The following is a 27,937-nucleotide window of genomic DNA, read 5'->3' as shown; positions in this document are numbered from 1 at the left end:
ATGGCTAGCTCAGCGCGGCTCCTCCTCGCCCGCAGGCCTCGGCTCTTGGCCGGGAACCGGGCTTCCACGGCGCGGGCCCTCCCGGAGAGAGGTAAGTGGAGGCAGCCGGGAAGGGAGACGCTCTTTCGGTGGCTCTCCTTTGCTCGGCGCGTATCAGCCTTTCCACGGGGATGGTGACCGCCGTGCCTCTGAGCATGTTCAGGGTGCATTTGTCCCGCAGTTGCAACGAGCAGGATGAGTGTCCCACAGCCCCAAAGGGGCGGGTGTAGTCTCGATCCACTCCCCTTTCATTCATACAGAAGCCACAAAACCACTTTCTGGAAATGCGGTCGCAACTGGAAACCGCAACCCGTTAGACCAGCGTTTCCCAACCTTAGGAACTTGAAGATGCGTGGACTTCAACTCCCAGAATTCCCCAGCCAGCTATGCTGGCTGGGGAATTCTGGGAGTTGAAGTCCACGCATCTTCAAGTTCCTAAGGTTGGGAAACGCTGCGTTAGACAACGCATTCTTCCTTCCTTCCCTCCCTCCCGATGTATAAACCCTAGGAAATATTAAGTATATGCAATATACATCATGCATAGGTATATACAACAGGTATAGGTATATACAACAGGTGTATATATACACGGTACTGCATATAATGTGGGTGAAAGACCTGGCGGAGGCTGCAGGAGGAGCCAGGAATGAGAAGGGGCGAAAGCATCCACAGCTTCTTCCTGCGTTCTGCCCGAGTCGGGAGTGTCGTCTGAAAGCGAGAACGCACGCGCGACTTTGCGCTGGTGATTTGGGAATCCCGCACGGGCAAAATTATCCCACTCCGCGTTGCGCTTCTCCTAATTGGCTCGCTGTCGTAGGATGGGGTTGGTGTCCGAGCCTTCACGTGTTCTCTCGGAAATCAATACTATAGGGTGCAATTCAGTGTCGCCCCCGATACAGGGGACTCGATCTTTCGCCCCCGTGAAAGAGCAGGAGATTAGATCCAGTAACGGGGGAAAATGCAGGATTTCCCTTCCAAGTACCCAAGAGTGGCGAGAGACTCGGGAATTGGCGAGTGGGTGAGGCTTGGATCCCCCGCTCCCTTACTGAGGACCGTGGGAAAAGAGTGGATTCACTCGAAAGCCACTGACCTAACTCAACCCGGTGCGTTTATGTCAGTGGTTTTCAAACTTGGCAACTTGAAGATGAGCGGACTTCATGCTGGGTGAGGAATTCCGGGAATTGAAGTCCACCCCATCTTCAAGTCCTACGGGAGTCCTGAGTCCTGCGGGAAAGGGCGGTATATAAATTCAATAAAATTCAAAATTCAAATTCAAGTTGCCAAGTTTGAAAAAAACTGACCTCGCTTATAACCCCAGTCCACGCTGGAGATGATGGGGGAAGTTTATCCTTCGTCTTCTTGTAGTCCGTCCCCCTCTTTCCCCCCCCCCGCTACTATCATTGGCAGCCCTGGTGACTGGGGATTGTTGCGGAGTTTGAGACTCCACACAACTGGACGGCACCGGCTTGGGGGGGGAGGGGGGGAGGGGGGAGAAAGAGGTTGATCGAAGTCAAAGCTAGTGAGCCACTGCGGAAGCGCATCCCCATGAGCGAGCAGACCCTGGATGGGGTGATAAGAGCTGGACGGGGGAGATGAGAAGACCGGTCGCGGGAGGGGAGCGAGCCAGGCCGGCGGCTGGGTCGTAAGAATGCGTTCAACTCGTGGCTGGAGGGGAAAGCCATCTCGAGCCGCTGTTGCTGGTCGCACGATTGACCCTTTTGCGAGAGATGGCTTTGAGCAAGCCAAAGTGCTCGATCTCCCCTGGACTAGGCAGACCACCCCTGCTTTTAAGCCACCTGCCCCCATTCTCGGAGGGGAGACAGGCTGCCGGCATCGTTGGAGCCAAAGCTGGTCTCTCCAGCCCTTGGACGGTCTACTAGCAAAAAAAGCAGCCGCGGGCCAAATGATGCTAGCTGCCCCTCCCAGGGATTTCCCCATTGGCGTCACTTGTGGGTGTATGCAGTGGTCCTCCCTTGGGCTACACCTTGGACTTCAACCTCCAAACGGGTGGGGCTGACGTCAGCTGTTACGTGAGCTTCCTAAACTCGTTGACCTGCAGTTGGGAGGAAGAAGAACGGCCCAAACTATTACCTTCTTTTACTTGAATGAATCCTGGAATCTGCTGGCCGCGTTGGACTTCAGGATTTACTGACCAAGGTCTACTCTGGAGAGCAGGCTGCCTGACGTTTTGCCAGCAATTGGCCTCTGCAGAAAGAAAGAAGTCTTACCACGCAGACCACAGGCAATGGAAGGGAGTGGGCTGCGGTCTTTATAGTTAGGTGACCTGACTTTTGATTGGTCTTTACCAGTGCTTTTTTTGTAAAAGAAAAAGGTGCCGGAACTCACACATGTCATACAACCCGCCTTGACTAACCTACAAGGTTCCATCCAAAAAAGGTGCCGGAACTCCGTTCTGAGCATTCTATGAGAAAAAAAGCCCTGGTCTTTACCCAAGCTGGTTTCTGATTGGTGCTCGTTGGTAAGGGCTGGTGTCTCCCACTGAAATATCAGGAAATCTGTTCTCTACACAGAGGTCACTAAGCCCTGAAGCCAAAACTGTCCAACAGATACCAGCCTTGAAAGCTTAGACCAGGGCTGCTCAAACTTGGCCACTTTAAGACTTGTGGACTTCAACTCCCAGAATTCCCCAGCCAGCTGGGGAATTCTGGGAGTTGAAGTCCACAAGTCTTAAAGTGGCCAAGTTTGAGCAGCCCTGGCTTAGACCAAGATTGGAATCTGGTTGTCTTTGTCCTTCCTTGGGAAATGAACAAGATGATGTATGGTATCAGAAGGGTCAGAAAACAATCTGGGGAAGCTAACTGGTGCAGTTGCTCTTCTGCATCTCTCTTCCGGGATGCTTTTACCTCTTTTTAGCTAACTTGTATGTGAGTGAAATCAAGACCCCTTGGATGGCTGGTATGTCTTATATGGACAGGCTGGTGTGGTTTTCTTTGCACAGCAAATGTTAGTTGACTTTTGCTTTTTTCCATAATGCTTTTTCACTTTCTTAGAACAGCCAGAGTTTAAAACAGAATTAGACTTTGGGGGATCAAGAATTCTGTATATATTAATGAAGCAGAATGAGAGCAGCTTTGTGTCAATAGGTACAATTTGCCTCTTAATATGCTGTCTAGACATGGCAGACATGCTATAATTCCCACTCTTTCTGACTTGCAAGGAACAGAATATTCATGCTGGTGAGGATGATGGAAATTGTCATCCAATTCATTTGGAAGGTGGGAGGAGGGCACAGATGATGTCAAATGAAACCCCACTAAGCACATGATACGAAAATTGTTCCTGAAGAAAAGAGGTGGATTTAACTCCAGGACCTCTTTTGTCTGTACTCGGAAAAACCCAGAGTTCAGATTAGTATAAGAACTCTTTCCAGTGTCCCCTCCTGGCCCATGAGGTGCAATTTCAAATTCATTCATAAAGTTTGAGATGACATTTCATCCATTATAGGCAATGTTTAAAAGGTGAAAATGATTCGCTGTGGAATTAAATTGCATTCCGGATAGATGGCTGTTGTGATGGGCTTTGAAAAGTGTATTGATCTGCATTTCTTTTTGTTAGAGGTGCATCAGTATCAAGAGCTGAAAAACAATTCCTGTCTCCAACCAAAAATGCCTCCATGTGACTTTGTACCTGAGAAGTATGATGTAAGCATATGCTAGTCTTGGTTATTACGGATTATTGGTATCGTTGATACTAATGGGAACTAAATGCAGTGAATCAAACCAAACAAATGTCCACAGTGATTCAGCCCTGCTGGCGCAGTGATTAGACTGCAGTATTGCAGGCTGACTCTGCCGTCACCCTTGAGTTCGATCCTGATGGCCTCAAGGTTGTCTCCACCTTCCATCCTTCCGAGGTCGGTAAAATGAGGATCTAGATTGTTGGGGGCAATAGGCTGATTTTGTAAACTGCTCAGAGACTATGGGGCGGTATATAAGTCTTTAAGTGCTATTGCTGCTGCTATTGTCCTACAGAAACTTGGATAAGGCTTTAGGTCAGGAGTTGAGCACGTGTGAAAACTAGCAGATCTTCGGTCCCATCTGTGGCATCTTGCAGAATCGATGGGAGAATTCCTGCCAGAAATTCTAAACAATCCCTGCCACTTAGTGTTCATCAGGCTAGACCAGTGTTTCTTAACCTTGGCAACTTTAAGACGAGAGGACTTCAGCTCCCAGAATTCCCTAGCCAACATGTTTTCTTCTGGAGGCATTTTAATTTATCCATGTCTGTCCTAAAAAGAAGACTTAAAACTCAAAACCATCCGTGCAGACTGACAGATTCAGAACAGAAAGGAAGAATAATTCCTCTTCTTCTGGACTGGGTTCACACATCAGGTATAGCCACTAAAAAGGAAAGAAAGAAAACTTAAGGTTAAAATTAAATAATCTTAGCATGTTGTTTGAATGCAGCCGCTTGGTCTTTGTTTGATCTGATGTTGCGCTGACATTCACCACGCATATAATTTTTTTTATGTTTTGCGGTAGTCCCACACTTATGAAGAAATGCTGAAGATCCGCCAAGACAACGTCTTCCCATCCCAGTTAACTTGTTATAAGAGGCCACTCCTGATCCATCAAGGACACATGCAGTGGCTGTTTGACTTTGAAGGACGAAGATACCTTGATCTCTTTGCTGGAATCGCTACTGTCAGTGTGGGTCACTGCCATCCGTAAGTAAGCTTTCAACACCCAAGCTTATATGCATGGACTAGCTAGCATGACTGAATTCCATTCACAGTGTTGCCATTTGCAAAACCCAGGAAACATTTTTTTTTCCGTTGTTGCTATTGGCTTAGCTTTTCTGACATCATCCCAAAGGTGCTTCTTCCCAAAGGCAATTGAACTTTCTTGGTTTTTTTCTTGAAAACATTTTGCTTGTCATCCAAGAAGCTTCTTTAGTTTTTCTTTTTGAAAGAAAATGTTTCCAAGAAAAAAAACAAACCCCAAGAAAGTCCAGTTGCCTTTTGGAAATAAACACCTTTGGGACAATCATGACCTGGATGATGGAGAATCTCCATAGACATCTCTGACATCACAGCTATTTTGAACAGGCATAATCCTTATTGAATTGGACGTATGGGCAGAGAAATACCCATGGTGATCTTTTTACTTGTTTAAAGATGTGCTTCTGAAAGTGTTTCTATAATGTCTTATTTTCTAGGGACTTAAGTTTGTTTCCATTTCTTTAAATGCTGCAGCATCTTAGTTCACTGTTATGACCCAGGTCACCTAGGCAGAAGCAGGTATGGATGGAGTCCTTTATTGCCCTGTTAGCTGCTGTGACAAATGGCCCTACAATGGCTGGTCAGGCGGCACCCCACACTTCTTTGAAGGCAGCCACCCTCAGTCCCACAAACAAAAGCTAATCAACAAACAAAACCAATTCATAAAGGCAGAGAGGAAATCCAAAGGGCAAGGCAATTCCACAGGGTCAGGCAAGTCCACAAGGCCAAAGGCAAATTCACAAAGTAAAGCAAGTCCGCAAGGTAAAGGCAAGGCATGGGCAGAAACAAGAGTCAAAGCTGAGTTTTTCCAAAGCCGGAGGAGCGTAAGCCAAAGCAAAAAAAATGTTCCTGACAAAGACAGACTCTCCTGGCTTCTGCTTAAGTCAACCCATGCCAGGTGTTTCCTCATGGGGAGGGGTGGGACAACCTTCTCCCCAGCAACCTAGAGGCCTCCTTTGAGCTTGCCCAGGGGTAGGCAACCTCGGCTCTTTTATGACTCATGGACTTCAACTCCCAGAATTCCTGAGTCAGCTATGCTGACTCAGGAATTCTGGGAGTTGAAGTCCATGAGTCATAAAAGAGCCGAGGTTGCCTACCCCTGAGCTTGCCTGTATTCCACTCTCTGTGCCCTTGGATTGAGTGGGGGAGGCAGCTGTTCCTCATCAGAGGGGATCTACTGTCTCTCAACACCATGGCCTGTCAGCAGTTGATCCTCCCCTGTGAGGGCAGGCAGGTCTCTGTCCGGTCGATCACCTCCCCCAATGCCTGAAGGGTTTGGGACAGCATCATCCTCACCCCCTGGCCTCTCCTAACAGGCCAAGAGAGACATGCCATCCCCATTGGACGGACCCAGTTCCAACTCTTCCTCTTCTTCTTCCTCCTTCTCCTCCTCCTCCTCCTCTGAACCGGGATCCAATGGGGCCATGACACTTCCCTGTTACTATTATTTTAAATACAGCCTGTCCACTACTTTAAAAAAAATATTGTGACTGGTGACATTTCAGGATAAAAGCAAAGTAAAACAGTAAAATCATATACATACATTTCTTTTAATTTATCCACCAAGCTCTTTCCTTTTGGGCAAACAACTTTATGCAAGGCACAGAAAGAAACGCAGAAGTAGTAGGCAAAATCAATTAAAGGCAGGAGGAAAAAGAGAAGGAACTTTAATTTAGTTTTGTTTACACGAGCTCCATTCCCTCAAGCTTTCCATATCTTTCATTCTCAGAAACCTTCCTTCCTACCTACACAACCACACGCTGATTCATACATGGACTTTTATGTAACTCAAATTATATCTTCAGTTCAGCCATAGAGTGTTTAGAATAAGACTGACACATAGACACTTAAGGTATCAAGGGGAAACTGTTTTCAGATGCTAGGTCCCAAATGTAAGAATGGAAGGTCAGTCATCAAAAAGCAGGAACTGCAGGAATTAGCCAAACTTGGCCTCTGGGGGAAGAGGATTCAAAGCCACAGCACCAGAATGAAGTCCCTAATGGGTTTTTCCCCAGTTATGGGACGACGAGGAGCTTCCTTACCATCATCCCCCAGACCGTAATCTCCAAGCCAAGACTTGCCAGGAGAGATGTTTCTTCAAATCTTAGCCTCCTAATTAAGGACCAATATTGCCACAAATTAGATTGGAAACAAAGTGCCATTTTTTTTTTAAAAAAAATAATGTATCCAGGGAGGTAACTTCAGAAGCTCAGAAACAGCTTGGCCGCCTGGGACACACGAGCAACATCTACTTGCATCCAGGAATCCAAGAATATTCAAAGAAGCTGACTGCACTGCTTCCCGGCTCGTTAAAGGTGTGTCAAGTTGGGCATCTTCAGGACTGCTTCAGAGGGTTGGGCTGGATGCATGTTGTAAGAGTCATTTATGTAGAGGGAAAAGGAACTGGGCCCTAATATCGAAATTGGATAACTTATGGTGACAATTGGAGAGTTGGAGCCATGGAAAATGCAAAATATATTAGAAATGATAGAAAATACTTGTAACTCAGGTGGTAGACGTTGTTAGTTTGTTCTATTGACTTGCCGTTTAGCTTCCAAACATTTCATCACCAAGTTAGGTGAGATCTGTATTAGGACTTTGTTTGAAGTGTCTTATTTCAGTTCTTCTCCACTTTTATTGATCTCATGCGGCTGGCAGGTCGTGTGACCAGCTGGCCATGCCGTGTGACATGCCGTGTGCCTGGCTGGTCATAATGTGTGAAGATCACCAAGTAAAGAAGTGGTGGTTGACTGATTGATTGATACGGCTCCTTATGGGTTCGTTAGGCTGGCTTCAAGTCAACATGTTTGTTGAAAGATCCGTTGGTTGAATACCAGGCTTCAATGAATTCATGTGCATGTCATGTGGCCATGCACATGAATGTGGTGGCATGGCCAATATTTTTGTTCTGGACCTTCACACATAATGACCAGCTAGTCACATGGCATGTCACATGACATGACCAGCTGATCACACGACTCACCCACCACACGACCACATGAGATCAGTAAAAGCGGAGAAGACGCTTCAACCGAACTCCCACTGAGGATGTCATCTGGTCTGGTGACAAAACTTTCAGAAGCTAAACTGCAAGCTCAGAGAACAAGCCACTACCAACCATGCAAAATATATTTTGCAAGATAGTCCTTGACTTACAACCATTCATTTACTGACCGTTCAAAGTTACAATAGTGCAGAAAAAAGTGACGTGACTGTTTTTTCACACTTACAATCGTTGCAGCATTCCCAGGGTCACCTGGTCAAAATTCAGGCGCTTGGCCTCTGGCTCCTATGTAAGATGATTGCAGGGTCATGTGATCATGTTTTGTGGCCTTCTAACAAGCAAAATTACTGGGAAGCTTGATTTGCTCTACGACATTACTAAAACTTAACAGCTTCAGTAGCTCACTTAACAGCTGGGGCAAGAAAAGTCCTGAATTGGGACAAAACTCACTTAACAACTGTCTTGCTTAGCAACAGATATTTTGGGCTCAATTGTAATCATAAGTTGAGGACTACCTGTACAATAACTTAGCATTGCCTAGGTCGGATTGGTAATTATGCATGAATTTAGATATCTGGCAGCCTCAGTCTCTTCTCTAACCATGTATTTCCATCACGATCTTTGTCATAGGTAGCTTATCTGACTAATAGTGGTACTGAAGCCAATGACCTGGCAGTGTTAATAGCAAGACTTTTCACCCGCAACAATGATGTCATTTGTTTGAGGTAATTCTGTTCTGTGCATTGAGATTTGTTCTCTTCAGTGGCTGCTGTGTTCTCTCTAAGAATTAGCAGATCTCCCATAAATGGCTTGCAGACATTCATGCCAAAGAATTTCTGTCCTGCAACCTTCTGATCAAAATCTTCTCTGGAGCTGCTATAAATCTTTTTCTAAATATCATTAACATTAAATGTTATTTGATTCTGCATTATTTTTTACTAGCTGGCCATTCTTATACTAGACCAGGGGTAGGCAACCTTGGCTCTTTTATGACTCGTGGACTTCAACTCCCAGAATTCCTGAGCCAGCATGGCTCAGCTTGGAAACTCTCCCTTTCCCCTCAGCATGGCTGGCTCAGGAATTCTGGGAGTAAGTCCACGAGTCATAAAAGAGCCAAGATTGCCTACCTCTGGACTAGACAGATCATGGGTTAATAATTTAAATTTATGTATTTAGCATATGGTGATGGTACCCTTAGCCAGAAGACCACAATGTTTACACAGAGTAGTAGTAATGGCGGTCTTCAGTTTCATCTGGGGCTTTTTCCCTCCGCTGAAGTTGCTTCGTGTTCCGGCAGGTCCGGCACCAGTTGGATTCTCTGCATGAAGTGCCTTGTTTTTCCCACTGAAATAGTAATTATTTATCTACTTCCATACAACATGCTTTTGAACTGCTAGGTTGATGGAAGCTGAGGCAAGTGAAGGGAGCTCACCCCATCATGTTCTAGGACTCGAACCACAGATCTTCTCCACTGTCTTTAAGCCACAGAGCCACTTCTCAGTAATTCAAAATATGTACTCTAATAACACAAGTTAATAATAAGGAAATATATGAAGTAACCTTATGAAATATCTGTTCAAATACTCATATTTTTCTTACAACCAATATTGGAATAAAGGCATGCAACCATACCTGACCTGTCCCAAAATGTATGAGATCAATACTTCTGTATGATTTTAACCATATTGTACGTAAACCTTATGATATTCTCATACAAAATCTGAGAAAATCTAATGCGGTATTACCATCTGTAATTTACATCAGCTTTAGCAAGCTGGGGCCAACATATATGGGTGCCTGGTAGCCATGAGTGCTGAATTGGGAATCCGTGTTCTAGACCACTCAAGTTTAAGAAGAACTGATGATGATCTGATCATCACAGATATGAAAAGAAGCCACTACACATGGGTACAGTCTAAACTGAGAAAGTGTCTGTAATACGAAGAGCAAATCCCGTGAAGTTTGATTGACTCAACTAACTGGTCCTCAAACTGGGTACTCAAAATGAATTAGGAAAACTTTCATGAACTAAACTGTTAGGGATACAGATTTTTACTGGGAAATAGTAACTTCCCTTCCTTATTCTGTTCTTGAAATCCCCTTCTAATCCACTTCTAGAAGGTTCTCTATCCTTTGATTGATTTGGAGCCTTTTATTTGATATGCCAATTGCACTTGTCCACTGGCAGAAGAAAACCATTAAATACAATCTCAAGAAGACAGAGTGCTAATGTTTTAATAAAGAGCATTAAGAGCATGGGACTTGACAAAAACATATTCCAATGAACAAGAGTTGAGTTTTTGAGTTTCGGAAATGTATTATTATTTTTTATTCTGCAATTAACACAGCTTCTGAGATTCTAAATATATAAAAAGATTAGCAGAGAAATTAATCACCTGGGGTTGAAAATATAATGGTTTTCTTTTTGCAGGGGGAGCTACCATGGAGGTAGTACGTATGTTATGGGCATCACAGCCATTGGAAGGTACAAGCATAGTGTTGCCACTGGAGCCAACTGCCACTCGGTCAGTATCTTGCTTTGTTTTGGGGGAGGACATGTTTTGGGACATGTTGGATGTGTTCCTGACTGGTGTTGGTATTTCTGGTATTGCATCTTACCCGCTTTGGTGTTTCTTCTTACTCATGAAGAATGAAAAAAGAGTTCAGTTTTCAAGAAAGGTTATGCAGGTTGATGCTAAAGGCAAGCATCATTTTGTCACTTGGCAGTCTATTCCTATTGCCAGTTTGACCAAAATAGCTGTGCTTGAAATAAATTGAGCCAAACATTTTGTTGATTCATGAATCAGATCAAATTTTGTACTCTTAAAAAAGGGCTATAGGAAAATCTTGGAGCCCAAGATCCTGGGCTCCAAGATCACTGCAGATGGGGACTGCAGCCAAGAAATTAAAAGACGCTTGCTCCTGGGGAGGAAAGCCATGGCAAATGTAGACAGCACACTAAAAAGCAGAGACATCACCCTGCCAACAAAAGTGCATATAATCAAAGCTATGGTCTTCCCAGTTGCAATGTATGGCTATAAAAGTTGGACCATAAGAAAGGCTGAGCGCCAAAGAATTGAAGCCTTTGAACTATAGTTCAAACTATAGCTGGAGAAGACTCATGCGAGTCCCTTGGACTGCAAGGCGATCAAACTGGTCAGTCCTAGAGGAGATCAACCCTTACTGCTCTTTAGAAGGCCAGATCCTGAAGCTAAAACTCAAATACTTTGGCCACCTAATGAGAAGGAAAGACTCACTGGAGAAGAGCCTAATGCTGGGAAAGATTGAGGGCAATAGAAGAAGGGGACGACAGAGAATGAGGTGGCTGGATGGAGTCACTGAAGCAGTAGGTGTGAGCTTAGATGGACTCCAGAAGATGGTAGAGGACAGGAAGGCCTGGAGGAACGTTGTCCATGGGGTCGCGATGGGTCGGACACGACTTTGCAACTAACAACAACATAGGAAAATGCTTTAATAGAATTCTCACCTGACTTGGATGAAATATTAGGGATCTCCATCAGGCTCAGTTTACTTAGCACAGGCTGACCTTCCTTTCTGCTCATGTCTTCAGTCAATCTTGTCTTGTGATCCCAAGTTGTTTTGTCTAAAGGCTCCACCTCTAATGGGGATGAACCAGACACAGCAGCTACCATTGTCAACTGCTTCATTTCATGGTCCATCAACACGATTAGATGTCCTGCATAAACTATCCACATTTTCAGATGCTGTGCATCAGAGATGGGCTCTATTTTTCAGGCGACATATTAGAAGCAAAGTATGAGTGGGACCAGAAGCAAAAGTGTATATAGCCAGGATTATAGGTGGGGGAATTCAATTTAAATAAAATCTTTTGAGGCGACTTCTGGTTTGCCATCGCGGCCACCGCAGCTGCTGGAAGGCGAGCTCCATTTTCCATGTTCGGTTTCGCTCCGCGGGGGGACCCTGGAATGGGTCAAAGTCACCCTGTAGGGGCAACGAGCAAGGAGGGGAACCCCGCTTGATCGCGGGAGGATGGCAGTCCTTCCGCTTGATCCAGGGCAATCCTCCAAACCGGCAGAGGAAAGACTGGCCATAGTAATATGGCCCGTCACTAGGCTGCAGACAGCCGAAGTCAAACTTACCACCAAGCACTTCGAAAGCAACGCGGATGAAACTGGGTGAGATCCGATCTTCTTTTTACCCTTTCTTTTGCTGTAAAAGCTGCCTGAAGTATCTCTCCCCCTGTGAGGAGAGAGGGAAGGGAATTTCTATCCAACCCTCTAAGAATAGTGGCAACTGACTACCCAGGGGAATTAAAGCACTAACAGAACAACTTTAATTTAATTGGATTTATATGTTCCTGAAACTTTGGGCCCAAAATTTTTCCTATTTTTATTGGAGACTTTTGCTTTTATCTACAAAAAAGAAATAAAATTGGAAAAAGGATTATAAAAATTTTGGACTTAAAAAATCTTAAGCGTTTAAAAATCTTCTGCATATTCCACCAGACTTTTATCCAAAAAGCCTTGACCTTTTTACATGTCCACCATATGTGAAAATATGTTGCCTCTTCATCACCACACCTCCAACATTTAGGCTGATAATTCGGATACATACTTGCAAGCTTTTTAGGATCTAGATGCCATCTATAAAACATTTTGTAAAAGTTCTCTCTTAAACTTTGAGCTTGAGTGAATTTTACATTCCTCACCCAGATCTTTTCCCACGTGTCCATTGTAATAACTTCCTGAATGTTTTGGGCCCATTTTATCATTATGTGAAGGATAAAGTTTTGTCCGCAATTTTTTTTGTTGGGAATAATTGTTGACGCTACAGTTGTGGACTCTAAGTTGATGTTGAATTTAGTTACGGCAGCAAGACTTTTGATAGGTCAATATTGGAAGAAAGAGGAACTGCCGACTATACAAGAGTGGATTTTAAAGGTTTCCGACTTGGCAGAGATGGCGAAGATTTCGGCCTATTTGAAAGATTACTCGCAAGAACATTATATTATGGAATGGAGAAAATGGATTGAGTTTATCCAGAATAAGTATAGGGTCAAGAAGTTTTATCTAGCATTTGAATAAGTCTTCTTTCGTTTTCTTTTTTCTTTTTTTATTTTTTGTCTTCTATATATATTTAATAATGCTAAGTTTTGTTTGATCCTATATAAGTTAGAGAGTGATGGATTTTAGAATTTATAGTTGTTAGTATATGGTTGTTTATGATTGCTTTTTTATATATATATACCTTGTATTTAGCTCTGGGAAGTCCGGGGGGGGGAGGGGGGTTAGGGGGAGGTGGGGGGGGAGGAGGGAGGGGGGGAGGGGGGGAAGGGGGGAGGTAGGGAGGGGAGGAGGGAGGGGGAAGGGGGTTTTTTAAAGGAAAACTGTATTTTTAAAACTTTTCAATAAAAAAAAAAAAATCTTAAGCGGCATCGTTGAGATCTTGTGGCAAAGTTTCAAATTACAACTTGTTATTTCCTAAAAGAGATTTGGCTCAAAGCCCAGACCTTAGATAAGACTCTTCTGACCTTGGCACCACCTGTGAGAAACTCATCTGTAAGAGAACAGCTGGGCGGCATAACAGGCCTACTTGAATAGTGAATGTAAACCTTTACTGACTTTCAGAGTTATATGTGGGGAATTGCCTTCCTATCTCTTTATTTGAGGAATATTGGTTACTATATGAGATGATGAAATACCTTGGACTATAAAATCTTGCTTGACAAACGATTTCTACTATAAAGACTATAAACACATGAAAAAGATGGATGAAGATCAGGAAAAGATCCTTTCCATGTTGAAAGCAATACATGAAACCATTCTTTCAGCTTGTGATAAAATAAGACCTAACATAAAAGATCAGGACACCAGCTTAGATACACAAACCCAAACTTTGACTACAACCAAACAACTAACAACACAGAAGACTATTAAGACAGAGGACTCAATTGACCAACAAATACAGTTAATGGAAAATCCAGAAAAAGGAATGACAATACTGAAAATAGAAAAGACTTTCTATATAAATCAGAAGAAATTTGAGAAAGAAGAACAGATTGAATGGAAGATAAACATATTAGGGCAATCATGGGGAATTGGAATAATAGGGAGACAACTTAATGAATATAAATGGGCTAGTCCTTCCAAAAAATGGCAATTAAATGGTCTCCTTTATTTCAAATAACATATATAATAATAGAGGGAGATCTATTTGACGATCTGAAAGCACTGATATGAAAGCCTAGTTGGCAAAGGAAGAAAGCCAGAATAAGGCTGAATAAAATTGGGGGTTTGATTTATTAGAGGGGATTTCATATTAATTAGAGAGGGTTAAAGGGAGAAGCTGAGATAAGGGGAAATCTGGTCATTAGATTTAAAATATTTGGAAATTAGTTGGAAATAAGGATTTTATCTGTAATATTTAAAAATTAGACCTAAACAAAAAAAATAATTATTATGAATATGTTTGATTTATTGATTAAGCCAGGTAATATATATAATGATTTTGATTTTTTAAAGGGGATATTGTATTAATAAGTAAATGATTTAATATGGTGGGAAATAGATAACTTTTAGGAAATAGAACAAGATTATATTCAAATAGATAAAATGTGTATTTTGGATATTAGATTCTGTTATGAATTGAGATAAGGGAAATCTTGGATACCTAAATCCTGAAAATTATAAATATTAAAGCTTAAATTGGAATATCGATGGGAAACTAAAAATTGGGAAAAATTAATAACAGGATATGGATTATTTATGAAGATTGAATGTAAAACATAATTAAGATACATATAAGGTAAAATTTATTGATAAATGTAATAATGATGTTTTTATTGAGTTGATATAATAAGAACTGTATTAGCTTAAATACGAGACAGTAAATGTTAAGGGAAAAAGAGAAGAAATATTTGATGTTGTAACTTGAGATTGGTACTAAAGATTTTGTTATCGAATTATTGTTTAACCCAGCTACCACAATGTTTTTTAAATAAAATATAAAATTGGAAAATTAATAAAATATTATAAGATTGAGATTTTAAAGTATTTGAAAATTCTTATTATGTACTTTGATCCTTTTATTTAACAGTAGCAGTTGTGTCTGCAGTGTGGTATCTGGGAGCTATATAAGCTATATAAGCTTCACCCACTCCCTACTCTAATTTTACAGTCTAGAGTAAGGTAAAGGTAAAGGTAAAGGTTCCCCCGCACATGCGTGCTAGTCGTTTCCAACTCTAGGGGCTGGTGCTCATCACCGTTTCAAAGCCGAAGAGCCAGCGCTTGTCCGAGGATGTCTCCGTGGTCATGTGACCAGCATGACTAGACGCCAAAGGCGCACGGAATGCTGTTACCTTCCCACCGTAGTGGTCCCTATTTTTCTACTTGCATTTTTACATGCGTTCGAACTGCTAGGTTGGCAGAAGCTGGGACGAGTAACAGGCGCTCACTCTGTTACGCGGCACTCGGGATTCGACCCGCCAAACTGCCGACCTTCTGATCGACAAGCTCAGCGTCCTAACCCACTGAGCCACCGCGTCCCTTATACAGTCTAGAGTAGACTCCTTAAATGAAAAAAGAAAATAATCTAGCATATTACAAAGATAAGAATCAAGTAGAAGCATAATTATATTTCCTGCTATCCTGCTAAGCCCCAGTAGCATCCATAAAAATGAAATGATAGGTAGTAAAATCCCATAATATATTTGTCTTCTGATAGATTTATGGATGTTATGCATTTGGCTATACCAGGGGTAGGCAACCTAGGCTCTTTTATGACCTGTGGACTTCAACTCCCAGAATTCCTGAGCCAGCATGGCTCAGCTTGGAAACCTCTCCCTTTTCCCCTCAGCATGGCTGGCTCAGGAATTCTGGGAGTTGAAGTCCACGAGTCATAAAAGAGCCAAGGTTGCCTACCCCTGTGGCCTGGGCTATACCAACAAGGGTTGAAGTTGGCCAGGTGGGCATTTCTGATTCTCATGTTAGAGAAAACCTGGTTTATAAACAAGGAATAAATGGTGAGATCTCTAGTGTAAGGGCTCATCTTTATTTCTCTTTGCTATCTCAGTTCTGTCTTTTCTTCATGAATGCACTTCTTAAAAATTTAGCATATTCAAGGATATCATGGTGGAGTAATGAACATCTTTAGGTGTGTTGTTTCTTTAGACAATGCTACCTGATGTTTTCCGTGGTCCTTGGGGAGGAAGCCACTGCCGTGATTCTCCGGTGCAAACCATTCGAAAGTGCTCCTGTTCCTCAGGTTGGTTAGTAAGGAAAACCCTCTTGATTTTCACAGGCAGGATCCCATGATCATGTGAGCAGAGTTTAAAACTTTTTTTTTTGGCTGGGAACAGCATTTATTTCCGGTTTCTGGAAAAAAAGGCCCACTGTGGGACAATAGATTTGCTTATCTGCGCTGTTCACTTAGTAACTAACCACTTCATTCATTTTACAGCCACCACAACAAAGGGTGTAAAATCGGGTATGGTCCACCTGACAATCAGTACAACTTACAACTAATTCTAGGCTTCATTACAGTCATAAGTTGAGGTCTATCTATAAGTGTCAGGATCTGTTTAATCAGATCTCGATCATACAATCCCTCCTAATTTTGCGATGGTGGTGAATATCTGTAGCTTGGGTCAGTGGTGGGATTCAAATATGTGAACAACCGGTTCTCTGTATGGATGCCACTTCTGGAAGTCCATTCTGGGCCTGGGCAACAAAAAATTAGCTACCAGTTCTGCTGAACTGGTGCGAACTGGCTGAATCCCATTACTGGCTTGGGTGTAGGATGAGGCTGGAGGTTTGTTCTCTGAGCCTCTGGGTTGGTTTCCGAATGTTTCATTACAAGGCTAGATAACATCTTCAGTGGATTTGATTGGAGTAATATCAGAATCATTGGCCATACTATCACCCTACACGCACGTGAGTTCATTGAAGCAATTCCAAGCAATTCCATCAGCAGACACATTGACCTACAACCAGCCTATGAACCCCTCAGAATTCAAAACAACTGCACAACCAACCAGTGACAGCAACAAACCTAAACCAACCCACACAAATCCTCCCAAACAAGAACTTCACCTCACAGTAACCCTCACCAGACATTCACTTCCCAGTAACCCTCACCTGACATGACCTCCCCATCACAAGACCCATTACAAGACCCTCACAATACACCCACACCTGACCCAACACAAGACCTGCTGAGCACACAAAGCCTTTATAGTCAGAAAAACACTGACACTGTCATTCCCCTAAACTCCACTGAAGATGTTACCTAGCCTGGTAATGAAATGTTTGGAAACCAACCCACAATCTTGAAGAACGAACTTCCACCCTAATCCCACCTAATGCTGAGTTGGTGCTGTCCATCCTTATTCAGCAGAAATTCACTAGGATGAAATTTGTTTTCCCCATGATTGCCCCCCCCTCCCACTTCTCCCACTTCTGTTCCAATCCTTACCTAAATTATTTAGCCAAAAAGGGATATAGCAGAGGGAACTTCATATCACAGTGGGTCAACCGGGGAAAAGCCCTTTGGCATTTTAAATGATAAACTGGGCTGTAATAACAGCCTTAAAATAATTAATGTATTGCTCCTCACCTCCTTCAATACAGGAACCTGCCATGCAAACGACCAGTACATTGCGCAATTCAAAGACACACTCCAAACTTGTGTTCCAAACAAAGTTGCTGCATTTATTGCTGAGCCAATTCAAGTACGTATTTTGTTTCTTTTAACAGGCTGCAAGGACCTAAAACTTTTCACTGTTCTTTCCAATGCAGATTAGTTCATACTATGCTTGATTCTTAGGAAGTACAGTGGCTCAGTGGTTTAAGATGCTGGGCCTGCTTTTCTGCCTTTTAAGATCCTTTGGGGAAATATAATATTCTGCCTTTTTAATATTCCTCAAAATATTTCCTTCTCTGGGGTGGGGTGGGGGGCTTCCCACACTAGCAAGGAAAAGGTAAAACAGGTAATGGGTTAAAAGGAAAATAAATTCAACAGTGCCATGTCATGTGCATGGAAGTGCATCAGTAGGACTACAGCAATTACACAAGGTATAAATGGTGTTCACATGATGCCGGACACTAGTGAAACCACAATTGCAATACTGCATCCAGTTCTGGTCACCATGATACAAACAAGATGTTAAGAGCCTGGAAAGTGTGCAGAGAAAAACAACAAAGATGGTAAAAGGGCCTGAAGGCTAAACTGTATGATGAACAGTTGAGGGAACTAGATATATGTCTAGTTCAGGGGTAGGCAACCTCGGCTCTTTTATGACTCATGGACTTCAACTCCCAGAATTCCTGAGTGAGCATAGCTGACTCAGGAATTCTGGGAGTTGAAGTCCATGAGTCATAAAAGAGCCGAGGTTGCCTACCCCTGGTCTACTTTATTGAAGAGAAAGATTAGGGGGGACAAGATAGCTATCTTCCAGTACTTGAAGAGCTGTCACAAAGAAGAGGGGATTGGCTTATTCTCTTGAGCATTGGAAGTCAGGACAAGAAATAACGCGTGGAAGCTTGTCAAAAAGAGATCCAACTTAGAAGTAAGGAGAAATTTTTTGACATGAGAGCAATTAATCAATGGAGTAGCTTCCCTTCAGTTGTGGGCGCTCCGTCACTGGAGGTTTTCAGAAATAGACTGGATAACCATTTGACTGGGGTGGGATAGGACTCCCACCTTGAGCAGGGGGGGTGATCCAGAAGACCTCCAAGATTACTTCCAGCTCTATAATTCTGTGTGGAATTTTCTTTGGAAGATCAATATTTCCTTTGATCCTGTCTGTCTGCTTTCTCCAGGGCGTAAATGGAGCTGTTCAGTTTCCCAAAGGATTCCTAAAGGAGGCTTATCAGTTGGTGCGTGAAAGGGGAGGTCTCTGCATAGCAGATGAGGTGAATATCTGAATGTGATTCATGATTTTATGTGCATCGTTTCTAGAAGGACAGCTATTTTAGATCTCATTGGCAGAGTGGTTAGATTGGCTGGGTCACTGGGATTGGGACTCCACAAAGCATTTGAGGAGGACTTTACAAAACAAGTTGTCCTGAGGGAACTCCTCCTCCTCCATGCAAGACAGTTGGAGTGTCTTCTAAAAATTAAATAGAAAGCAAACACAGAACAAAATTTAAACTGAATCCTGAACTTGGGAGAAGTGGGTGGTGTTTTCTCTAAGGCAGGGATAGGCAACCTTGGCTCTTTTATGACTCGTGGACTTCAACTCCCTGGTTCAGGAATTCTGGGAGTTGAAGTCCACAAGTCATAAAAGAGCCTACCCCTGGCCTAGGCCTAGGCCGCTTTATGACTTGTGGACTTCAATTCCCAGAATTCCTGAGCCAGCCATGCTGAGGGGAAAGGGAGAGGTTTCCAAGCTGAGCCATGCTGGCTCAGGAATTCTGGGACTTGAAGTCCACAAGTCATAAAAGAGCCAAGGTTGCCTACCCCTGCTCTAGGGACTTCACCATACACAGATTTCAGTTTGGAAGTCACTTCTGTGTAAGAGCAGCTGATGAAGTACTGGCATGCATGTAGCGTATCTGATAGTGGACGTAAAGGTGCTTTTTTTCAAAAGGCAACTGGACTTTCTTGGGTTTTTCTCTTTGAAAATTTTTCATTTCACATCCAAAACGTTTCTTCAGAAGAAAAAGCTTCTTCAATGAGAAGCGAAATGTTTTCAGAGAAAAGGAAACAAAGAAGTACAGTTGCCTTTTGGAGGGGGGGGGGGAAACACCTTTAGGACAGCCATGAGCTGGAATATGATTGAGAATCTCCATAAAACCTGACAGGGAATATATACAATTCCCTATCAGGAAACAATAGCCTTAAAATATAGATGCTACTTATATAGAGAAACTACAGCACGGGTGTCCAACCTTGGCAACTTTTAAGATTTGTGGACTTCAACCCCCAGAATTCTCCAGTCAGCCATGGCTAAACCTTTTTAAAGCACCTTTTCTATGTTCCCTGAAGGTTCAGACTGGATTTGGTCGAACGGGCAGTCATTTCTGGGGATTTCAAGGTCACGATGTCATTCCAGACATAGTTACCATGGCCAAAGGAATTGGTAACGGCTTTCCCATGGCAGCAGTTGTGACCACAGCAGGTGAGAACTGCTTTCACACTTGGTGGGTTTCAGAGTGAATAGCACAGAGTCCAGAGGTGCAGGTTATGCCACACAGGGGGTGCAATCACATCAACATGGGAGAAGGGTCAGGTAATTCTCTGTTGTTTTCCTGGGTTGGAGAGGACTTGGGGGGTGGGTTTCTTCCCCAACAATGTCATATGTTCCGTATGACTGTTCCCTGCTTCAAAATGGCAGGATGCCATTCCACAGTCTTCAACAATCATTTCCCCAGAGGTCTGGATGGCTATGAAAAAGAGTTTAGGTTGGATTTTATCCTTGACCTTAGCATGTACACTCATATTTCAGAACACACATGATAAATTTTGCTGGACCAGTAGAATTTTTATCTCGTATAGAGTGTCAGGACCCACCTCAATCCACATCTTAGGAAATAAGAACTCTTGGATGCAAGTTTGTCCAAAAAGGAAAAGTTTACTAGGATGAGATCGATTGTGGCAATACAAGATGGGATCTAACAGAGTTACATTCCCATTTCAACCCCCTCCCCTCATCCATTTGGTCAGGCTCCCATCATTTACTTAGGTGTCAGGCCCTTTCTGTGGGAAAGGAACTCTCCTTGTGTTTATTGTTATTGCTTTCTTTCTTTTCAGTTGTAAATAGAGATGCGATCCAGATCTCTCTCTCCCCCTGTCCCCCGCCAGATCAAAAGCTTCCCTGGTGTTAGAAGACAGCCTATTGCAATCTGAGTAACCATCCTCTCTCTCCCCCCCCCCTCGGAGAGATGGCAGAATCCCCAGAATAAGCACAATATTCTACCTATACATTTATGAAATGTGATATAAATGGATTCTGACATAGAGAAAAGCCATAAGCAGGCACTTATGAACAGACATGGACTCTAATTCTTATTCTCTCTGTCTCTCCTCTTATTCTTTCCTTTTTCCTTCCCTTGTCTCTGACAGGGCACATAAAAATACTGTCACTACAATGTTCTGTTAATAGAGTGAACCAGACTGTGATTCATCAATGCTTATGAAATAATTGTGTTATTCTTTAAAGTTTACCCTATGACTTTATCATAAAAGATGTAATCTCCAGCTAACAGCAGGTGGCCCACAAAATAATCTTACAGTTTTCTTCCATTAAGTTTCACCTGCCTATTTTAAATTAGAATAAATGTTTTAAAGAAGCTATCAGTTTCCTTTCCACTCTCAGACAACAGTAACTAAACCCAAAGCCCTATTCTATGAAATTGTCATATTTCTAGGAATCTCGGAGTCAGAATAGAGGTGGAAGACCTTTGAGGTCTTCTAGTCCAAATCCCTGCTCAAGCAGGAGACACTATAATATTGTAGACAAGTGACTATCCAGTCTCTTCTTAAAAACCCCAGATCTGACGGCAAGCTATGCCAGTGGTTAATTATTCTCACTGTTAGGAAGTTTCTCCTTAATTCCAGGTTGCTTCTCTCCTTGATTAGTTTCCACCCGTTGTTTCTTGTCCTGCCCTCTGGTGCTTTAAAAAATAAGTTCACCTCTCCTCTTTGTGGCAACCTCTCAAATACTGGAATTCTGCTATCATGTCCCTCCCTAGTCCTTTTTTTCTCTAGACTAGCCAAACCCAAATCCTGCAACCATTCTTCATATGTTTTTGTCTCCAGGCCTTTAATCATCTTAGTTGATCTTCTTTGCACTTTTATACAACCAAGGATTATATTAGCTTTTTTTGGCTGCTGTAGCACACTGTTGGCTCATATTTAAGTGATCATCCACTAGGACTCCAAGGTCCCTCTCACAGTTACTGTTTTTGAGCCAGGTACAGTCATAGGTTTTATAAATAATCGTAAGTTTAAAATACAGAGATTAGATCAATATGGCTGAATGAGATTCTTTTGATCACCATGAAGTTGTTAAGTCTTCGTTTTTGCAGTTCCCTCAGGACTGTGGTATGAAAATTGAATTGGTAGAATTGCAGAGCTTAATTGTCAAATAATGTGATATTGTAGTTTTTGGATGCCCTTGACTGGATATAATAAATGAATTACTTTTTAATACAATCTGGTTTTGCAGTGTAAACAAATCCAATTCAAATGCATAGTTCAGCCTAGTAATAGCGTAGTAATAATTCAAATGCATAGTTCAGCCTAGTGAACAAATGACTTTGCATTAGACTGTGGGCACCTGCATCTGGTATTTGCGTAAACCAAAGAAACCTTTAGAGAAAAATCACTTTAGGTGGAAAGGGCTTTGACTACATACAGACTTACTTTCAGTTTGATCCACTGAACATTGAGAGCACAGGTTCACAAAAGAGCTGCTGAGTCACTATGGGAACAGTTAATACAGTTAATCGTCAATTTACAAGCACAGTTGGGACCAGAATTTCCATTGCTAGAGGAAGAGGTTGTTAACCTCATTGCATCCAATTTTACGACCTTTCTTGTCACACCTCTTAAGCAAATCATTGCAGTTGTTAAGTGAATCATATAGTTGTTAAGCAAATCCAATTTCCCCTCCTGACTTTCCTTACTGGAAGACAGCTGTGAAGGTGCTGTTTCAGTGCTGTTGTAACTTCAGTCACTAAACAAATGCTGTAAATCAAGGTCTGCCTGCATTGTAAACATAGATCTCTCTTTTTAATGTTACTTCCGGCTGCTGATTTCTTTAATGAATGACTTTACAACTTCATTTATTAATACTAATTTATTTTGGTTTTAGAAATTGCACATAGTTTGACAGAGAACCTCCATTTCAACACATTTGGAGGCAATCCTGTGGCATGTGCAGTTGGATCTGCGGTCCTGGATGTAAGAAAATGTTTTCACTGGTTTTTACATGTTGTTATGAATTTTGACAAAATTGATTTTACCCCCTTAAAGGGATTTTTTTTGTTCCCAAAATGATGGCTTGCTGTGCCTTAATGCATGCACATTTATAGTGCATTTGGCTGGAGATTCTTTATCTCTTTCTAGCAAAACAATCTGGGATCCTTTTTATTTTCAAACATAACTTCCTTCTCTGCTTAAATGCAGGAAACGCACAGGCCATTCAGGTAATAAGCATCAAAACTATGGATTGAGAGGTTCCCATGCAGATAGTTCAATGCGGATTATTCATCTGTTGCAGATTCCAGTGAAATTAATGGGTATATTACACTTGTGTAGAGAACCAATTTGAAGTGGCTAAGGCAGACATGTCAAACACAAGGCCCGGGGGCCAGATCCGGCCCGTGAAGTGGTTTCATGCGGCCCGCGAAGCCATCCTGGAAACAGTGAGGGAATGGCCCCCACTGCCTTGGCTCTGGCCTAGAGACCCTCCTTCTGCCAGAGACCCTCAGATCTGTCCCACTCCTGCCCAGGCCCCCATAGGCACCCTTGATGCGAATGATGTAGAGCTGGCCACGCCCACCCAGTAGGCCATACGCACTCTAGCCATGCCCACCCAGTAGGCCACGCCCACCCAGGCCACACCCACCCGGCCCCCTGAGGGCAACCGCAATGCTGATGCGGCCCTCAATGAAATTGAGTTTGACACCCCTGGGCTAAGGCATCAGGCTAGAAACTGGGAGACAGTGAGTTCTAGTACCACCTTGGGCCAGTCTCTTTCTTTCGGCACTGGGAAGGAGGAAAAGCCAAAGCCCTCCTGAAAAACCTTGTCAAGAAAACTTCAGGGATTCGCACAGTTTCCGAGAACCAAACACAGTGGAATGGGGAGGGGGGAAAAAAAGCATGTATAATTTCCACTGTACTTTGCATATAGACAGCAAGAAAGTTAGTCTTGAGAGAATACATGTTCTCCATATTGCCAGGAATACTTGCAAAGTATTGGGGCCAGTACTTTGGGTGATTGAAGCTTTGCCCCCTTTTTAATATGGGTCACAAGCATTTCATGCAAATATATTGGGCCGGGACTTTGATTGCCTCAGCTGTACCCACTATTTTAATGGTGGAGCCCCCTCCCCCAAAGCCCCTGAATATTGTATTAAATCAAATATACTGCAGAATTTTCTCATGTATTGGCACGTAGTGAATTTGATTGACATGCTAATATTATTTCGGTCTAGTTTTTAAGCTCCCTTGTAGAATTAAATGTGCCAGCAATGCTATTTGAGAATGCTTGATAATTTCTTCTATCATTTTTGTGTGTCTAGGCAATAGCAGAAGATGGCTTGCAGGAAAATTGCCAAGAGGTTGGAACTCACTTGCTCTTAGAGTTTGCAAAGCTGCGGGATAAGTTTGAAATTATTGGAGATGTTCGTGGCAAAGGACTTCTAATTGGGATAGAGATGGTCAAGAATAAGGTATGGACTGCACTCGGTGGGCCTACAGTGCTTGTAAGGTACTTGCATTGAGTTGGAAAGGACAACAAGGTTCATCTACTCCAACCCACTGCAATGTGCAGGAAAATCAACTTACCACTCATGAGAGGTGGTGGATTTTTTAAAAAAAACAACAACACAGGGAAAAATCTATAACCTTTGGATTCTAACTGGAATGTTCACTATTGTTCACTATTCATTGTTGTACAAATGCTGCGGATTTTCCTTTATAATCTGATGAATTTTACATTTGTGGTTGCTATTTCTACCCCTAATTTCTAGGGCCAGGTCAAATAATTTCTATCTTCTTTGTAGCTTCCCTTTATGATCTCACCATAGCTATCGTATCATGTCTCCCCTCAGTTCTTTGTTCCAGACCAATGTTTCCAATCTTGGCAACTGTAAGATGTGTGGACTTCAATTTCCAGAATTCCCCCAAATAGCATGATTGTCTGGGAATTTCCAAGATTGAGTAAAAGGTAAAGGTAAAGGTTCCCCCGCACATGCGTGCTAGTCGTTTCCGACTCTAGGGGCCGGTGCTCATCTCTGTTTCAAAGCCGAAGAGCCAGCGCTTGTCTGAGGACGTCTCCGTGGTCATGTGGCCGGCATGACTAGATGCCAAAGGCGCACGGAATGCTGTTACCTTCCCACCGTAGTGGTCCCTATTTTTCTACTTGCATTTTTACGTGCTTTCGAACTGCTAGGTTGGCAGAAGCTGGGACGAGTAACAGGCGCTCACTCTGTTACGCGGCACTCGGGATTTGACCCGCCAAACTGCCGACCTTCTGATCGACAAGCTCAGCGTCCTAACCCACTGAGTTAAACTGCTTTCTCCCTATCCCCATAGATTTAGAACAGGCTCTGAAGCCCTTGTGTCATTTTTATTGGCCTCCTCTACTGTCTGCAAAATATTGATAGATTTCTGGAACTCTAATGCTCAGAACGATACGCTGAGTAGAGAAGAACCATTTTCATCATATTTTGGTCACTGATCATCAAAATTTATATTCAGCACTAAAATTAAAACCATCCTGTTTTGCAAGTCTAATTTACATGCTATAAGAATAATTAAATTGTAAGGTGCTGGCACAAATATGAAAAGATAATGGTAACATTAAGATTATTAATATAATTAGGGTTATTAAATCCATGAGGACTGTAGTGCTATAACTATGTAATTGGCATCCTATTATATAAAACTATATGTAATGCTAAAGTTACTAAATACCCATAATATAGAATCTCTACTGCAGAATATAGAATCAGTAAAATCAGAAATGAATATTAATGGTGTAACTCTAAAACTATGGTGCAAAAAAAACCCAAACCAACAGCAGAGCAGAGAACTACACATTGAATCTTGATTGTAGGTCCAACTTTGCTGTGGCATTACTGAAATTACAGGTAGTCCTTTATTTTTGACCAGTCACTTAGCAACCATTCAGTTATGACAGACCCAAAAAAACCAGGTTCGAATTTCTAATGCATGGGTGCTCAGCAACATGGCTGAATCTATGGCCCTTTGCAGCATCCTGCAGTCATGTATCTGTGTTTTTGCTGAAAACTGGCCCATATTTCCATTAGTTCACTTAATGACCATGGTGGCCAGTTTATGACCACTACAAAAAAGGTAGTGAAATCCATCAACCTGTTTTGTAGCCGCTATGACAGATGATCATAATGAGCAAGTTCCATTAGTCATGTGTCAAGGATTTCCTGTAGAGTCTTCTTGCAAAAACCACTAACTCACTACGGCGATTACTGAAAAATTAAGCTCTACCTGCTGCATTTTTGTGTTGTGAGTCTTTGTGCATTCGCAGACATTCAAAAGCTATTTTGAGTTCTTAATGGCAGAGTATTAATCAATAAATAAAGCACAAGATGTTGTAATGTTGGGTATGTCAGACTGCAATTTTACAGGTTTTAGAAGAAAGCTGTTTTTTGGGATCAATGGCTATGTGTTGTTTGATTCTTTCATGTCTTCCTGTTTTTTAAAAAAAATGAAAAAATGGCAGGAAACTGAAGTTTAATCTGTCGTCCTAGGAAACTCGCCAGCCACTTCCAACTGAAGAGATGAACGAGATTTGGGAAGACTGCAAAGATATGGGGTTGCTGATTGGCAAAGGAGGGATGTATTTACAGGTATTATAAACCTTGAGAAGCATATTAAGATGTGCTTCATGCGGAAGCCGCGCCCACCCCATTGCCAGCAATGGCAAAACCGTCCCGATACGTTGCGCGACGTCACGTGATGTTGCGAGTTTGACATGTCTGATGTAGAAGGATGACCCATGCTGAGGAAGAATCATTTGCATATGAAAAAAATACAGTCCTTGACTTACAGCCATTCATTTAGTGACGTTTCAAAGTTACAATGGCACAGAAAAAAGTGACGACTGCTTTTCACACTTACAACCATTACAGCATCCCCATGATCACATGATCAAAATTTGCAGTCTTGACAAATGGCTCGCATTTATGACGGGGTCATGCGATCCTCTTTTTGTGACCCTCTGACAAGCAAAGTCAAGGGGGAAGCCAGATTCACTGAACAACCATGTTACTAACTTAACACATGCAGTGATTCACTTAACAACTGTGGCAAGAAAGTTCGTAAAATGGAGCACAACTCACTTAACAACTGTCTTGCTTAGCAATGAAAATTTGGGGCTCAACTGTGGTCATAAGTCAAGGAGTACATCTCAGGCAGTAAGTATTCCTCTGTATGTATTTCAGAAGGCTGAACATTGCCAGGATGATGGGTGACACAAAGTAATTTAGGATGGTAAAAAGCACACAGCTCCACTAACATTACCATGTCATTATCATGCCCCATCCAGACCTCAGTAAGGAAACTGTAGCCCCAAGGAGAAAAAGATTAGCCAGCCCCGCTATAAGCAATGCTTTACTGTCAAAAAGGAACACATACAACTGTCTATGTATGAAATAGCTGGCATCTGCTGCTTGTTTCCAAACTTGCTTGTTCCAGGTTTATTAGCCTGTGCATGAAACAAAACACAGGGAGAGAAGTAGAGAGATAGTTCTCAACTGACAATCATAATTGAGCCCAGAATTACTGTCGTTAAGTCACGCTGGTTGCTAAGCATCCCATTGTCCTAACGGGCATTTTTTTTAGAGGAAACCAGAAACTTCTGGCAAAAACAGTGACCACATGATGTTGTAAATGCGGGTTAGTTGCCAAGCACCATAAAATGATCACATGAGAAGGTACTGGCCGTATCTACCTTTTGTTATGGCTGCAAAATAAATTGTAGAGCAGGACCATACAGATGGATCAATAAATTTAGTTTGTGGTAGGCTGGAATTGTTTTAGCTTGGTCCATCCCCATTCTCTGCCCCTTAAGCAGTGTCTGTACAGCATGTTGCTTTGTGATTACATCTACTGCCAAAACATCTCTAGTATTAAATATTCTCTATATAATATTTTCCCTCTTTTTTGTTCTTCCCCCAAGACATTTAGAATTAAACCTCCGATGTGCATTACTAAGGAAGATGCGGATTTCGCAGTGGCCGTCTTCCACGAAGCCTTAATAAGACATATGGAAAGAACAACAGCTGGAAAATAGGAGAACTTCCCCCCACCCCAGATCTGAAATACATTTGACTCATTGTGAATAAATCCATGAACCAGAACCAGAGCATTGATTCATAATAATTATTTTTTGAGATTAATCTGGATAAGGTTACATACAGAAGAAAGAGGCTTCTCAGCACGCAACTCCATTTGGCTGTTTT

General features: G+C 42.4%; 1 protein-coding gene across 1 annotated transcript; it reads left to right on the top strand.

Annotated features, from left to right (window-relative positions):
• Positions 1-27,768, top strand: AGXT2 (alanine--glyoxylate aminotransferase 2; the record flags this gene model as incomplete). Its single annotated transcript, XM_081321901.1, has 14 exons — positions 1-91; positions 3,616-3,701; positions 4,542-4,726; positions 6,972-7,095; positions 8,415-8,509; positions 10,216-10,309; positions 15,935-16,028; positions 17,393-17,493; positions 18,584-18,676; positions 19,752-19,884; positions 22,582-22,670; positions 24,014-24,163; positions 26,225-26,323; positions 27,655-27,768. 14 exons carry the CDS (start codon positions 1-3, stop codon positions 27,766-27,768), a joined length of 1,548 nt encoding a protein of 515 aa, XP_081178027.1.
• Between the last annotated feature and the right edge of the window lie 169 nt (positions 27,769-27,937).

Source organism: Vipera berus (genome assembly GCF_964194415.1).
Source record: "Vipera berus genome assembly, chromosome: 2".
Lineage (NCBI taxonomy): Eukaryota > Metazoa > Chordata > Lepidosauria > Squamata > Viperidae > Vipera > Vipera berus.
Note: the sequence above shows the minus strand (reverse complement) of the source record. Positions and strands in the feature narration are given on the sequence as shown.